Source organism: Rhinoraja longicauda, chromosome 14 (assembly GCF_053455715.1).
Source record: "Rhinoraja longicauda isolate Sanriku21f chromosome 14, sRhiLon1.1, whole genome shotgun sequence".
Classification (NCBI taxonomy): Eukaryota; Metazoa; Chordata; class Chondrichthyes; order Rajiformes; family Arhynchobatidae; genus Rhinoraja; species Rhinoraja longicauda.
This window is the reverse complement of record NC_135966.1, coordinates 24,380,512-24,397,927: the sequence shown is the minus strand read 5'-3', so window position 1 is coordinate 24,397,927 and position 17,416 is coordinate 24,380,512. Positions and strand designations below refer to the sequence as shown.

At 40.8% G+C, this 17,416-nt stretch overlaps 1 protein-coding gene across 2 annotated transcripts in view; it reads right to left on the bottom strand.

Moving 5' to 3' along the window:
• Positions 1–17,416, bottom strand: part of afap1l1a (actin filament associated protein 1-like 1a) — a 154,869-nt gene that overhangs the window by 85,871 nt on the left and 51,582 nt on the right. The window contains exon 1 of one of the 2 annotated variants that reach the window (XM_078411117.1): positions 7,378–7,494. The exons of the other annotated variant lie outside the window; for it this stretch is intronic. Within the exon in view, the coding sequence (XP_078267243.1) occupies positions 7,378–7,411 (34 nt within the window). The 5' untranslated portion in view covers positions 7,412–7,494. Of the gene's footprint in view, positions 1–7,377; positions 7,495–17,416 lie in introns of those variants that run through there. 2 annotated transcript variants of the gene reach the window in all.

Here is a 17,416-nt window from a genome sequence, read left to right as displayed (position 1 = left end):
TGAATGTATTGAAGTTTATTGATGATTTTTGAGGGTGCGCCATAGAGGAGGCTGTTGCAGTAGTCCAGACGGGAGGTGATGAAGGCGTGGATGAGGGTTTCTGCAGCTGTGGAGGAGAGGGATGGACGGAGACGGGCAATGTTTTTGAGGTGGAAGAAGGCTGTCTTTGTGATGTGTTTGATGTGTTTGTCGAAGGAGAGGGTTTGATCAAGGATGATTCCAAGATTCCGGATGTGAGGTGAGGTGGATACTGGGAGACCATCAATGTTGAGGATGAAGTTTTGGGTGGATTTGGTGAGCATTTTTGGACCAATGATGATGATTTCAGATTTGTTGCAATTGAGTTTGAGGAAGTTTGATTGAAGCCAAGATTTTATTTCAGTAATGCAGTTTGTCAGTGTAGAGTGTGTGGTGGAGGAGATTGACTTGGTGGAGATGAGGAGCTGGATATCATCGGCGAAGCAGTGGAAGTTGAGACCATGACGGCGGATTAATTGACCAAGGGGGAACAGGTAGAGGATGAAGAGGAGGGGGCCAAGGACTGAGCCTTGGGGGACACCTTGGGGGAGGGGAGCGGTGGGGGATTTACAGTTGTTAATGGAGATGAACTGGTGTCTGTCAGAGAGGTAAGATTTAAACCAGGATAGGGCTGTGCCGGTGATGTTAAGGGAGGTTTCAAGTCGGGTGAGGAGAATGGAGTGATTTATGGTGTCAAAGGCGGCGCTGAGGTCAAGTAGGATGAGGATGTTGAGGTTGCCAGCGTCGGAGGAGAGGAGAATTTATGTGGTTCACCAAATAAAGTTTCTTGGCAATGGTGATCCCTGGAGCTCTTGTGGTGTCGGACTCTCAGAGTTAGCGAACTGCTACTGATTACATTGACTTCCTCTTGTGGTCAAAGGCAATCATTCTCACCTCACCCCAATTCAATTATTTTGTTCATGTTCGGGCAACAGCTCCGTTAAGGTCTGGAGCCCAGTGATCCTGGTAGAATCTAGACTGTGCATTAGTTAGCAGATTATTGGTGTTTAAGTGCCACATGACAGCAGCATTAACTAAGCCTTCCAGTACTTTGCTTATTTCTGGGAATGGACTGATGAGACAGTACATGACCACATTGCATTTGTTCTGAATCCTACTGGGTATTTCTTTTGCCTTAGTGTTTAGGAACCCAGTATTGTTGTTGCACTGAATTGTTCTGCCTTGTGCAGGACTCATTCTGCAGCAGAATTCTTCAACGCCATGGCCAATTCATCACGTACATGCTTATTCTTCTTGAAATCCCATGGAATGAAACAAGTGATTTACAAGTACTTGTGCTGGTGGGATCTCTTGTGGAGGCTGAGAACGATCGAAGATAGACACAAAATGATGGAGTAACTCAGCAGGACAGGCAGCATCTCTGGAGAGAAGGAATGGGTTGACATTTCGGAATGAAAGCCTTCTTCAGACTGAGGGTCAGGGGAGAGGGAGAATAGAGACATGGAAGGGTAAGGTGTGAAAATGACAGATCAATGCAGATGAGGTTCATCCACTTGGCTCATCCATCCAAAGGTGATCTAAATGCTTTGGCTTTGAATTTCGCACTAGCATATTACCACTCTTAGAGATGGGTTTACCTTCTCCTGTTAAATGTTTAATTTATGGCCTATTTGTTTGTTACATTATTGCTTTAATGAGCCAGTAAAGCTGCAGCAAGTAAGAACTTCATTGCTTCGGTTCCAGTGCATTTGACAATTTAACTCTCGTGACTCTTGACCTCAAAGTAATGAGACAGGACTGTTTTAATCTGATTTTTTTGGTTATACAGTTGCTTAACTTTATATTTAATATCCACTATTAAACTGGTCTAACATTAGTACCAATTAGTACATCACCACAATAAACCAAGCAATGCTTTCCTGGTTGCTATTTTAATCCAATGTTCATTTACCATTTTTTGTTTTTGTTGCCTGCCACAAATGATCCTTAGCACTTTTTTGCGTAATAATGTCTAAAGTTAGCTGCTTACCAGTCTAGTCCAGATTTTGCAACTCAGCCAATGATTAAATGTTTCAATTACATTTTTATTGCAGTGTTTCAAACCCACACAACTTCCAGCTCCCAAAAGCACGGTATCCCTTTCCTTCTCCCCTCCCCCTCTCCCTTAAGGGCTTATCATACCTCATGGCTAGATCAGAGGCCAAAGCAAACTTAAGATAAATAAGTCAAAACTATCAACAGGGGATATTTTCTTTGTCAATAAATAAAACTGCACCCACATAAAACACTCACATTCTTTATAACCACAGCTTCCTCTGAACTGGAACAACACAAGACTCACTGAATTACACAAAACAAGTCACAATTAAACTCATTAGCACCAATATCACTCAACATATCATTCATTTTATTCAGGGATTGAAACTATAAAAACCCATACTAAATTTCTGGGGCCTACTGACCAGAAAATCAAATAACAAGGACAAGGACAGTAACAGGTTTAATTGAAAGTGTTGCTACATTCATTGAGCTGTTGGCTCCTGGTAAATAAATGGTGTTAAAATAGAACCACTCAAGCTATAACATTGCGAAGACGAACATGGTTAATCACACTGAACTCCAAACCATCTGAAAATTTGTTGATTCCACCATCTCCATTGACAGCCGACTGACTACAAGTTTTTAAAAAAACACACACACTTGCATGCACAGATGCACACAACTCTTTTCAAAACTGTTCAGAATATTTGTTACACAACATCTGATTAGTATGAAAGACGCTAACAACACAAAACTGAAAGACCATTTCAGTATCGATGCAGTGTCTTAACATTCAAGAGAGAGTTAGATATAGTTCTTAGGGCTAATGAAATTAAGGGATATGGGGAGCAGGAACGGGGTAGAAAGCAGGAACGGGGTAGTGATTTTGGAATATCAGCCACAGTCATAATGAATGGTGGTGCTGGCCCGAAGGGCTGAATGGCCTACTCCTGCACCTATTTTCTATTTTTCTATGTTTCTATGTGCAGTTTTACTAATTTGTCCAAATCGGATTTGAATATATCACATTGTGGCTAAGTGGAACAGATAATCTTTTAATCTGCTCACATATTCCTATCTAGGATATTGAAAACTAAGCCCAGTTTCCTTTTACTGCAATTTCTTTAAATTCCCTTTATTTAGAAGGCTCCATCGATATTTTGACATTATTACTTCTACATGATTAATGGAAAGTTAATTAACGTTGTCACAATCAAATGGAAAATTGTCAAGAAGACATTGCAGATTAAAAAGGCTAAGAAATCAAAACAATGCTATTTTTATGAAGGAAACTATAATGTTACTCTCATCATGCAATACAGAAATTATGTAGAGCCTTGTGAAACCACACCTGGAATACTGTGCACAGGTCAGAACTTCCTGCAGAAAAAAAGAATGTACTGTACTTGCAAAGGAGGAAATACGACAATGGTTCACCAAATTGCTTCCTGGGTTGGGAGGGTTTACTCTATGAGAAGAAATTTAGCAGGTCTCTCGAACAAAGAAAAATGAGAGTCGTGTTCATTAAAATATGCAATGTTCTTGCAAAGCTTGACAAAGCGAAAGCAGAGATTGCAATGTCCCTGTCTGAGGCTCATAGATCCAAGGGTCATGGTCTGAAAATAAAGGGTTGGCTATTCAGGGCTGAAATGAGATGATATTTCTTCACCCAGTGGGCCAGTGAGTGCTTGGAATTCAGCAACCAACAGTTGTTAAATATATCCGAGACAAAAATCAACGAACTTTTGGGTATTAAAGAAATAAAGGGACATGGGGTTAGAGCAGGAAAGCCTCAATTATTTGTACAGTGGAGCAGACATGAGGGGCAAAATGGATGGTTCTAACTTCCAATTCACAAGATTTTTTCTTTGCAGTATTAGAATTGCCTCAAGATTTGGTCCTTTTTGCTTTACGTTAGTTCTTGAGCATGTGCACTTATAAAGGCTTCTGTTGACATGTGCTGTAAGTACTCAATAGATTCTTAGCTGCTGACAACTAAGGTTGTGACACAGCCACATGTCAAGCATGCTTTGGATTACATTGGTTTAGAAATAGGCTATTAACCATAAACTGTAATTATAAACTGGGCACTTTATGGCTTACGTTATTTGAGTACAAATTGAGCTCATAATTTTAAAGCAGAAAAGTCAGTCCAAAGTAGAGCGTTGGATGATTCATGGGAGTAGGGTGAGAGGTCACTTGTTACACTGGAATTCAAACCTGTTGAAGGAATTAGGTCACAGTGGATTTAAGGCAATTAAAGTTAACAAGCTCCTTTCTTTATCTTGGCTGTCATGACTTATCAGAGATTTTCAGAAATCAGTGCTGACATTTAAAAGATACGCTGCCTTAACTCAAGGCAACCCAGGTGGCTATGCCCAGCACTGCTTCTTTCTTCCCGAGAGCTGAACACCAAATGTTTGAGGCTGTGGATAGCTTAAGACTAACATTCTGCATTTTGTTTTGCACTGTATCCGTCAACGTTTCTTTATTCAGAAACATTTTGGAAAATATCTCAGTTAGCAAAGTGCTGTTGCCCAACAATTCAATAGCATGTAGTTGCTTTTTGTGTGCTGATGCAATTGAAAACTTATTTTCTTTTCAGAAAAAAAAATCACAACTCTTACTACTTGTGAACTTGGTGATGCTCTAGAGATTTGACTAGACATTGTTTGGCAAGTGTTACTCTTGTGCCTCTGACTAAGTTTATCCCCATATGAAGCTTGTTTTGGAACTCTGTAGAGAACTGGTCCAAGGCACTAAGTACAAGGTCCAAGGTTTGAAGAAAGGTCCTGCCCTGAAATGTTATCTGCCAATCCCATTCATCCATGCTGTCTGACCCACTGGGTACTTCAACACTTTGTGTTTTGCTTAAGATTCTGACCAGAGACGTCACACATTCCTTCTCTCCAAAGATGCTGCCTGTCCAGCAGTTACTCCAGCATTTTAGTGTCCATCTAAGGTTCCCCATCAAGCAAGTCCTTTATTTATCCATTATCCTTACAGCTCTCTCCTCATGTCCAATTATGATCATGATCTACCCTGCTCCGCTTTCATAAACTTCTGACCAACAAACGCCACAGACCCCAAAGACTTCCCCAACCACACATGTCATGCCCCTGATTTATCCCCCTCTTCCTCTGTCTTTATAGACAAAATGTGATAATCAAAACACTCATCTTTCATCAGTTCATTTCAGTTTAGTTTATTGTCACGTGTACAGAGGTACAGTGAAATGTTTTGGCTGCATGCTAATCAAGTGGAAATCACCACTTTGGCATTCACCGGACTAGTCTCCTCCGTGAAATACGTGAGGAGTTGTTGTTGGTACACCGGTGGGACATTGCCTGCCTGCCCCTCCCCCCGCTTCCTCCCCCCCCCTCCGCTTCCTCCCCCCCCCCCCCCCCCCCGCCCCCCCATTTATAACAGGATAATCTCCGATGAACATCTCACTTGGAAGTGTTGTTTGATGTCAGTACTTCTGGGACCTATCTATCCAGTGTGTAAATATCCCTCAGAACTTGATGAGTGCAAAGAACAGAAGACAAATGACATTTGCTGAAAATCCCTGCTCTTACAAAGCTGAAAAACATGCAGAGGATCAGAAGAAGAAAGTTAGAAAAATTTTAAAGTGTGAAAAATAAAGTTGAGGGGCACCAACTTGCTAATTTCAGCTGGTGCAGGTAGGAAAGAGACAGCACGAAGATGGAATGTTTTAACCCCAGTTAATACAGGGGAAAAAAGGGAAGGGAGAAACTATTCCACCAGATTTCTGATTAACTAATGACAGCATACACTTAAACAACGAGTGTGAACTGGCACACTCAAATGTTTATTATTAAGATAAATGCTTCCAGGGGCTTGTATTTTAAAGGACAATGTAGCTTCACGGATTTATTCCCAAGTTTTGAAAATGCCGCAAGTAAAATTTCAGTTTTCTCTATTTACATGGAGTGACATTGCACTGCTTGGATGTTTAAACTTGTGTTGACATTCAGAAATTATTGACTGATGGGAACAATCCTGTTTTAAAACTAGATAAAGCTCCTACCCTTTAAAATAGTGACACATTAGTTGAGAGTCTACACAACAAATTTAATGTAGATGTCTGTATAAATGTAAGTCATTTGCGTTTTTGTTATAGAAAATCTCTTTTGACTCCATCTTCCAAATAGGTTTGAGGATTACTTTCTTTTACACTGTTAGGATAGGATGAAAAAACCTAAAATAGTCCCGCACCTGCAGAGATGCCTGGATGTTATCGTGACCATTATTACAGTACACACGAGCATAAAATAGGAGTCAATTATTGGGTTCAGGGCAAGCTCACATAGTAAAATTCTAATTTTGTAATTTTCAAGTTTCAACACATTCACCCATCAGAATTCTTATCGCCGATATTCAGGATTTGAAATTGGGCAAGATTTAAAAATTTTAATGCAAGAGTCATTGAAAGCAACGAAAAGTCCAGGTCAGATAACAGTGGGGATAAACTAATAAGACTGCTTCAAAATTGCAAAGGAAGCCAAGACAGTTATTTTGCTTTAATCGGTCTGTAATTTGAGGATAAGCTCCTAGCAAGTGCAGCTGCAGGAAGCTCGCATGTGAAGCACTCTAAATGGGTGGCAAGATATCATGGTGGGAAATGAGCAACAGGACTGACCAACAGCTGTACCTGAATGAGGATACTGTGGCACGTTATGTTTGTTAAGTTGCTTATATGCAAAATTCTGCAGTCCTTTAAGCTACATTTGAAGGACGCCTCAATTGCATGTGTTAGCAGCAAAAAACAAAAAAAATACCCAACTCACAAAATATAAATCAGGCTTCAAAACCAAACTGAACTTTGAAGCAAGGTGAAATTATTCCCCTTTCTACAGGTGGTTTCAATCCTTTTCATTCTGGTGTTAGATCGCCAATGTCAGATTCAAGCCACGTTCTTGGTAAATACAATTTTGGATTAAAATGAATTCATTTCAGACTGCCTTAACTTCTAATAAGTACAGCAGATATCCTCAATATATTCATAGCACTGCATGAACTTGTTAACAGCACTGCTGAAATTCGGAGACTTTGTGACTTGGAAGCTTACTCTATATAGTGCATGGTAGGATAACTATTACTTTACTGTTTTTAAAGTATATCATTATGGTAAGCCACATCTAAATAATATTCCAACTTTGTCATTTCCATTTATACAAAATGCAATGCAAGATAAATTCTGACAAACTCCAGATTTAAGTATTTTTTGAGATCTATATCTGCTTTTTATAAAGTTATCAACCTTATTTACACTCTACAAAAAGAAAAATAATAACTGGTTTAAATTAATAACTGATAATAGTTGTTAGAACTTACCACTTTCAACAACTTTGTACGGATCAGACAACATCTTTAACTCCAACTCTACCAAACAGTTGTAGCAAATGTTTTATATCCAATGACTGGATTTTCCTCTTCAGCCTGAGCCCAGCCGTAGCAATGGTTTAATGATTTCTGCAGTTGGTCTTTGAGCAGCTCTCCTTGATCCCTCCCTCAGGGATCTGCCCTTCCACTGCTCTTGGTCTCACTGCTTCAGCGCTCCTCGCTTTTATGATTGTTACCACAACCTCAGCTAATCACAGGGGTTACTCCACTTCACTGGCACCAGCGCGTTTGATTGCTATTAATATACAATCTTACCAGATTCCTATCATCTAATGATACTGAAGAATATGCAATTACTGATGGATGAATTTCTAAAGTATTCGAAAATTACATTCTGTGGCTTTCTGTCAAAATGCCAGCATGAAACTAGCCACTCTGCTTGTTGTGGAGCAGTTAACTCCGACAAAATGAACTGCCTGTTAATGTTGATACCAATACAATTAATGTTCAGTGGACAAAACTGAGAGTGTTAGATGTTATTTTTTTCCCCCACCTTTTTTCAATTTTTCACTCGAACATTCAGATGGGATTTATATTTGTTTTTAAAAGGCAAAATGAGTTGGTTCCTCCCATCCCAAGGCTATGCAATAACTTACTCATCGCTCCAACTTAGATCAGCTGGTTTAGCACTGACTGGGAACATGATATTCTCTGAAATAAAAATACAAATTGTAATAAAAAGAGACACGCAGCTTCTTGAAAAAGTTCCAATAGCTGCTCTCTGCCAAAATCCAACACCTCTCCTCCCTGCTTCTGACCTCCCAATCCTACATTACCACTTTTGCAACCCCCACCCAGTCCCAGTAACCACTTAAGACATCTACTCCTGGGCTATAACCCAGTGTCATAAGATTTTGGAGGGGGATCTATTTACACACATGTGCACACACACACACACACACACACACTTGGGCACTAACTCTTGGTTTCTGACTTCACAATTTCCATCAAACCTGCTTACTATTTTCAACCATTGTGTTCATTTATTGAGCATTTATTACCCTCCACAGTCCTGGCAGCAGGAGAGAGATTAAAAAAAAACCCACCCAGTGTTTCTGGTCTTGTCAGCTAACCTGTGACTCTTATTTGGAATGGATGTGTTAGGTAGCAGCTCCACTGCTTATTTTGCATTCGGTGAATTTTATTATTTAAGTAACACAGTTACTTGTGGTAAAGAAGGCATATGGTAGGCTTGCCTTCATTGGTCAGCCCATTGAGTAGGAAGTCACGATGCGGCTTTGCAGGATTTTGGTTCGGCCGCATTTGGAGTATTGCGTGCAATTCTGGTCATCCCAATTACAGGAAGGATTTGGAGGCTTTCGAAAGGATACAGAGGAGGTTTACCAAGTGATGCCTGCATGGGAGGATATTTGGACAGACTTGGCTTGTTTTCTCCGGAACACCAGAGATGGCTGGGAGGCCTACTAGAAGTGTATAAAATGATGAGGCATAGATTGGGTAGACAGTCAAGCCCTATTTCCCAGGATTTAAATATCAAATACTCAAGGTCATAGCTTTAAAGTGAGAGGGGCAAAGTTTACAGGAGATGTGGACCAAATATTTTTACATAGTGGTTGGTATATGGAACATGTTGCCGGGGTAGTGGTGGAGGCAGACAAGACACTGGCATTTAACAGACTTTTGGATACTCACATGGATATGCAGAGAATGGAAGGAAATGATTATGTGCAGGCAGATAAGGGTTGATCTTGGAATTATGTTTGGCATAGAAATTGTGGGCCAAAGGGTCTGTTCCTGTACTATATTGTTCTATGCTCGATGTTTATCTAATTGGTAGTTTTGGAACAAGGTGACTGTGGGCTTTTATTTTGATGCTTTCTATCCACTCTCTAATATAAATAATCAAATACATTGATCCAGTCACACCAGGGACCAATTTCACAGAAATTAGAGCAAATGTTGTGTCTGCAATAAAACCAAAAGCCGAGGACCAGGTTACAGGGCAAGGTGTTTAAGGAGGGAGATGAGGAGAATTTTCTTCACTCGGAGCACATTGAACTTGTGGAACACTCTACCACAGAAAGATACGGAGGCTAAATCACAGGATATATTTATTTAAGATGTGGATACGTAGACTTTTAAACACAGAAGTCATCAAGGGGTATGAGCAGAAAGGGGATCTGCTCGGATCACACTGAACGGCAGACCAGACTCAAAGGGGAAATCTGGCCTTCTCCTCTTTTTCTATGTTCTAAGTTCCAACTTTAGTAGTGAGAATTAAGAGTCCCTGGCCTTGAAGGAGCAGCGGCAGGAAGAAACGAGGTGGACCTGGCACATGGAAAACATCAGTCTGCTTTTGACTGTTCCCTTCCTGAGAACACACGCCTCACGTTCTGACAGCAGGAGATTGCAGGAGGAGATTGCAGATGGCTAGCAGTGCAGGCTTGCATTTCTACATTCTCTCTCTACTTCAGATCATTTTCCTTCGATCATTTCAACTTCACAAATTGGTATCAGTAATCTTTGTGCACTCAGTTTCAATGAGTCAAGCCAAGAGTCTAGAGTGTTTTATTGTCATGTGTCTTGAAACTATACAATGAAATACATACTTCAGCAGCACAATAGGCATATAAATACAGTGCTCTGTAAACACCACAATAAACAACAAAAATTATATATATATATATATATATATATGCACACACATGTATAAAACAAAGGCAAACTATACTAGTGCAGACAACAAACAATACCTCCAGATCTATGCAGTTCGGAGCTTATTTGGAGGTTGTAATGTTTAATAGTCGGATGGTTGTAGGGAGGAAGCTGCTCCTGAACCTGGACACTACAATGTAACAAAAATCAGGAGTTTACTACAAGTTGCATGAACTCCATAACTTTCCAATACAAGAGGCAATAGAAAGGAGAGCAGCTGGGAACTCAGAGAGTCAGGCAGCATCTGTGGAGGGAAGTGGACAGTCAGCGTATCGGATTGAGACCGTTCATCTAGGCTGCAGTCAGGATATGTTTGGACTTGGGAGAAGGTACTAAATTGGGGGAGGGCAAATTACAACATGATTAGGCAGGAACTAGGGAGAGTAAATAGGGAGTAGCCATAATTGGGTAAGTCCACATCCGACATGTGTTAGTTATTTAAAGGTCAGCTGATCAGTGTTTAGGACTGGCATGTTCCAGTAAGTAGGTGGAATTAGAATGGCATGGTAAGGAAATCTTGGATGATGAGAGAGTTGATCGAGATGCATTATAGATTGGTTTAGGAATAGCTCCATCCAAGACCACAAGAAATTGCAGAGACCATCACACAAACCGACCTCCCTTCCATTGACTCGATTTACACCCCACACTGCCTCGGCAAGGCCACCAGCAAAATCAAGGATGAGTCGCACCCTGGGCACTCCCTCTTCCATCGGGCAAATGGTATAGAAGTGTGAAAAAGCACAACTCCAGATTCAGGGACAGTTTCTTTCCAGCTCATTAGGCAACTGAACCATATTACCAACAACTCGAGAGCAGCCCTGAGCTACCATCTACCTCTGGAGACCCTCAGACTGAGAGTAGAGGGGGATGGGTGTTATTCTGGCTGGAGGTCTATGACCGATGGTACTGTGCAGAGATCAGTGCTATGACCTCTACTGTTATACGAATTGAACAAACATGTAAATGAGCTGGTTAATAAGTTTGACAGAAGCCTGTCAAAAAATATAGATCAGTTACAGATAGGGACAGAAAAATGACTTGTGGAGATTAATTCGTGCAAGTGTGTGTTCCTTTTGGAGGTTGAATGAAAGGCAAAAGTGTATAGTTAATATAGATCAGTTACAGATAGGGACAGAAAAATGACTTGTGGAGATTAATTCGTGCAAGTGTGTGTTCCTTTTGGAGGTTGAATGAAAGGCAAAAGTGTATAGTTAATGGCAGGACCCTAAACAGCAATGATTTACAGAGAGATTTTGGGCTCGAAATTCATAGCTCCCTGAAAGTTAGAACATGAGTAGATAGCATGGTAACGAAGGTGTATTGTCTGCTTGCTTTCACTGATCGGGGCATTAAGCACAAGAATCACAAAATCATGTTGCAGCTTTATAAAATGTTGGTCGGGCCACATTCGGAGTATTCGGAGTGAAATTCTGATTATCCCATTACAGGAAGGATGTGGAGACTTGGGAACGGGTGTAGAAGAGGTTTACCAGGATGTTGTCTGGATTAGAAGGTGTTGGGTATAAGGAGAGGTTGGACAAACTTGGATAATTTTCTCTGGAGTGTCAGAGGCTGAGAGCACCATGAATGGAAGTTTATAAAATTATGAGAGGCATAGATAGTGTAGTCTGTCAGAATTATTTTCCATGGGTGGAAATGTCAAATATTAGAGAGCATCGCTTTAGGGTGAGACTGGGAAAGTTTAAAATAGATGTGCAGGTCAAGTTTATTTTTATGCAGACTGTAATAAGTGCTTGGAAAGTACTGCAAGGGGTCGGTGGCAGAAGGAAATAAGACAATGGCATTTAAGAGGCTTTCTGATAGGCATATGAAAATGGAGGGAATGAGAGGATATGGACCACATACAGATCTAAGTTTGATTGACCATCATGAACAGCACAGATATTGTGGGTTGAAGGGCCTGTTCCTATGTTGTTCTGTTCTATCTTCTATGTCAGTCACATCATCAGTGCAGGTAATCTTCACAGAAACATCACAGCTGAAACTATCTTCATCTCCACTTCAAAGAGGCTCTATTAAATATACTTGAACATTCTCCGAGAATGAATTGTCTGAGTGGAATTTTAATGTTGAATAAAACTTTAAATTGAATAAGATGAGAAGGAAAGCAATTATTGGAATGCAGGGCAAACATTGAGCTTCAAGTGATACATTCCTGAAAATGTAAGTACTTTTGTGCCAACGGTGTGGATCCAGAAATAACCTTTTTATTTCAAACTTACCCTGTGGAGTGTGCTTGGTTTTGTCACCTCCAGACTTCTGATAGTTTTCAGTTCCCAAGGACCACCCTAGAAGTATTGCCACCTTTATTCGGGCCTGCCTTCTTGGGACCCATTCTTCCAATTCCAAGGTCTTTGAGAATTAAAGAAACAAAGGAAAGGCAATCGTACACTGGTTCAGTGTTAACAGTTGGATTGACATTGAGTGATTAAGTGGGTGGCCTTTCTAATCTATTGCATTGTTTTCCTCTATTTACTTAGTATCCATTTCTAACCTGTGCAGTACAATAAACATTAATTTCCCATGATTGACCATATGTTTAACTTGCATCACAAAGCTCTGCAGTTGCACTGTGTGTTTAGGTTCTATCACTAACTAATCTAATTTCACCCTCTTATTCAAGTGGCCATTGAAAGAACCATGGGACTTTTCAAAGTGCAGCTGACGATAGTTCTACTGACCAGGCCAACACTGAGCAAACACCTCCATAAAACAAACACATTGTTGTTTCTTTTTTTTAAATCGTAGATCACCTCAAAATATTTCTGATTCCACCTCCGGTGTAACGTTCCATGAAAATTAAAAAGTAATTGGAAACAAATCTTGCTCTGAGAGCAATCCTGTTGTTTTTGTGTCTACTTGTTCTTTTGAAAGTAATTTTTCTGAATTTCTGATTATTTGTCGACATTGACATCAAGATAAATGAGGTTTATGAATTATAATTGTAAGTTTTAGTTTAAGAGGCACAAATACTGTTCTTAAATTCTCCCTATTGTTTCATCTTTATATGGTGTTCATTTAATCCATCCAAAGAAAGAACTATTACAACCAGAGAAAATCCTGGACTGGCTTCAGCAGATTTTCACAGTTACGAAGCACTCAGCTTTGCTGGAAAGAACTGCGCCCTGTTTAATGTCATCTAAATCTGCTTTGAAGATAAACACATTTGCCTTGGTATCCTCCCCTTCACACCCAAGGACAGTTTATTTCCCTGCTGGGTAGATAATAGAACATGTGCTAACTATTAAGCAATCCTCAGCAATATAGCAGGGGTGAGATCTGCTTCAGCAGACTCACTCCTTTATATAGGAAGGAACTGCAGATGCAGGGTTATACCGAAGATAATTGCAAAATGCTGATAATTGCTCAGCGGGTCAGGCTGAATCATCTGGAGAAAAGGAATGGGTGACGTTTTGGGTCAGAACACTTCTTCAGACTGAGGCCAGAACAAAACAGGGCTGGCAACAGACGACCTCAGGAAGGGTGGAGTCCACAAGGGTGGAGTCCCATTGTTGGCTGCGCCCTTGTCACTCCTTAATTGTTTTGTTGAATTAATCACGTGGTACATCTTAAACGTGATTACAGTATTCTGGACATTATATTAAGTCCATTTTATTTTAACTCTAATTAAAAGAACATATTTTATTGTGCATCGGCCTTTAGGCTGAATTACAGGTTTTTCAGGATTTGATGTAGTGTAACCCATATCTGACACGTTTCAAGACGGACAATACAACAGCATGATACTTCCCATCTGTTTCAAAACCCCCTCCTGCAGCCTGCCTGGCTGCCTTCTAATTACTGATATCAACTATATTCAAATCCTTTACCAAAGAGACGAGGTTGCAGCGGAGAGAGAGGTGGCTCCCAGATCAATAACAAGGAAAATGAAGCATTTCGAGGCAGAACAATGAAATTTCAACTTTCAGCAGCTTACAGGACCATAAAGACAATAAATACACAGATAATATATGACTTTGAGAGCAAAATTGTTGTTCTGACACCATTCAATCAGATCTTCTGACTTCGTCCTCGGTGACTGTTGTCGGGGACTACAAGGGCCCGAGAAGGTACATCAATGTTTTCCCTTTCAAAGCCAGCGAAAAAAGCACATGACCAAATTAAAGAATTTAGGATACTTCGTCCAACTTCCTTCGTGGTTAACAGAATACTGGACAAAGTGATGCTCTGTAAGACTGGCTGAATTCTCTATGCTTTCCAATCTCGTCACTTAGCCCAATTAAGTCAATTTGGTTAAACGTTAAATTAAAAACCTTCACGATAAGTCATAAAAGTGGAATGAGACTGAATTGGGTGCTGAAGAGATCAGCAAAGTAATTGTGATGCTAAACAGTTTGTACACCTCTGACAAAAAAACTCCTCTGAAATGCACAGCTGCAGAAAGTGTTTTTGATGCACATTTTGTGGGTCATTAACAGGAATCTTGAAACGTTTCCAATGGGTTAATCTTCAATTCTGAAATTGCACATCAAAAGTTGTAACACTTTCAAATTAAAGTTGCCCTCCTTGCTACACCAAAAACAACATTTTTATATTTTTATTCAAGGTAACCAAAGGCATTAATTGTCTGAGTTAAATTCAGCAAGAAGAAACCTTACTCATGTAGTGCACATACCAACAGTCCTAGGCCTTGCTGTTTTGGCCTAAAGATAGGAATATAAAACATTGAATAACCTACTCATTATTCTACCATTTGGGGACTTGACCTCTGGATGTTCTGTAGAGAGGAAAGCAAGGTAAAATGGGATTGATGAGGTGAATGTGAGGGTAAGGGTTGGAGTCTGTGACTCTGTGTGTGCGCTTGTGTGTTTGTGACTGTGTGTAACTCTGTATGCGACTCTGTGTGTGTGTGTGTGTGTGTGTGTGTGTGTGTGTGTGTGACTCTATGTGACTATGAGCGTGTGTATGTGTAACTGTGTGTGCGTGTGATTCCGTGTGTGTGTGTGCGAAGGTTTCAGTGTGTGCGTGTGTTTGATTCTGTGTGTGTGTGTGTGTACATGTATGTGATAGCGTGTGTGCGTGTGAGATTCCGTGTGTGCGTAAGTGCGCGTGCACGTGTGTGTGAGAGAGAGACTTTTGGTCTAACCTGGAGATTGAGACAGACATTCGGTAGCTGTGGCAGGGCTTGCACACCTGCATGGCAAAAACACATTGAAGCAAAACGACAGGAAGGCATCACCTCTGGACGAGCTCAATGCTTTTCACACTTGCTTCGAAAAGGAGAAAATCAATGTACTTTTTCCAGTCTTCATAGTCACTGGCAACACGGTAATGTCAATCACTGAGGCCGATGTCACCAGTTTATAAGACGTAGGAGCAGAATTAGGCCATTCGGCCCGTTGAGTCTGCTCTGCCGTTCAATCACAGCTGATCTATTATTCCCTCTCAACCCATTTTCTTGCATTCTCCCTGTAACCTTTGACACCCTTACTCATCAAGAAACTATCAATCAAAAATACCCAATGACTGTCTGTGACAATGAATTCTATGGATTCATTAGACTTGGCCAAAAAAAATCCTCCTCATCTCAATTCTAAAGGTACATCCTTTTATTCTGAGGCTGTGCCCTCTGTTCCTAAACTTTCCTTCTACTGGAAACATCCACTCAATCTAGGCCCTTCATTATTCGATAGGTTTCAATAAGATCACCTCTCACCTGTCTGAACCAGTGAGTACAGGCCCAGAGCCTTCAAACGTTAACCCAGTTGCCCCAAGAACATTCTCATAAACCTCCTCTGGACCCTCTCCAAAGTCAGTATATCCTTCCATTCACATTCCTCTGACTATATATATTGTTAAATAATAGCACGGTAAATGTTCTTTAAAGTCTTACTTGTTTCCACATGGAAACCGGCGGAAACCGGCAGTTACCATGTGTGAACGAGTAAGACTTTAAAGAACATTTACCGTGCTATTATATACCGTGCTATTATTTAACAATATAATATTTATAATTAATAGTTAAACTGTAAAGTAAATCACAGCAATTAAACCATTGGAAGTTAAAGCCCTTCTGTATCAGCTTATGAGAGTGCAGGGTGCACAGTATCATAAACAAGAGACAATACTAACCGACAATATTCCACTTAGAGGTGACGACTTTGAACTTCTTACCTTTATGGACTCTTTGCTCGTTTTTATTGATTGTATTCATATATACTGCTTCCTGCCACCAAGGTTGTGGATTTATCCTATTTCTCAGCTCAAGCTGGTACAGATAGTCCCCTTCTGACCATCACTTGGTACAGCCAGGTTTCTGCGACTCATTCATACAGTGCATCTTATTCTCCCTGCAGCCACGCACACAGTACCATATCTACTTCAAGCTGATGTGGACACAAAATTCCCTCCACCGACCGAACAAGCATCCAATTTCCAATTCCTGGGTCTGGTTGGTGCTCACCAATACCACGTTAAGGACGTGAGGAACAGAGTGGCCCAAAGTCCAGTCAGAATGTATGTTACCCACTTGTTGCAAGTATAGTCAAGGAAAATTGGCAGCATTCCTGGCACTTGTTTAAACAAAGCTTTTCCCAGCACCAACTCCGTTAATAGGTGTGTCACAAGAGAAGACCATATCAGCTTCTTACACGTACAAGGACATGTTACAGTCTTATCATTACAGATAGGTAATACTATGGCATAAGCTTCTAAGGTAAACAAACATTGATTGAAGATTCTCAATTAATAGTTTCTATTTTAGTAACAGAATGCAAGGTATACCAAACAGATGTGAGGAAGAAATGACGATGGGAAAAGTCTAGGGCGAGAAGGGGAGTTTATTTAAATACAGTTCACCACTGATTTTCTGGCATCCTTGGTTCCACAGCCTTCCTGGATTATCTCTTTTGCTGGAACAACAGAGGTCACGACCTCCGAGAGGGGTTGAACAATACTGGAATGGTACCGGAACGGTAAGTCTAGGCCAGTAGGAGACCGAGATACCGGTCCGCAAAGTCAGCCTCAGTAGTCGACAATGGGAACGAATCTGCTGGCTCCGGCTAGGCCGGAGTTCCAGAGCCCGGGCTGCAGGGTGCAAATTCGACCCGCTGATTGGAAGTCCAGCCGCGGAAGTCCCAATATGGTTGAGATCGGCCGCCTCCCCGGCCAGGCGCCACATTTTCGGGGGAACTTCTGGGAATGATTTCAAGTGCACTCTCGTAATTTTGTCTGGATTAAAGGAGGTGCGGGACCATCAGTTGCCGGAAAATCGGTGGTGAACCTGTACATTCATCGCAAAGCAATTACC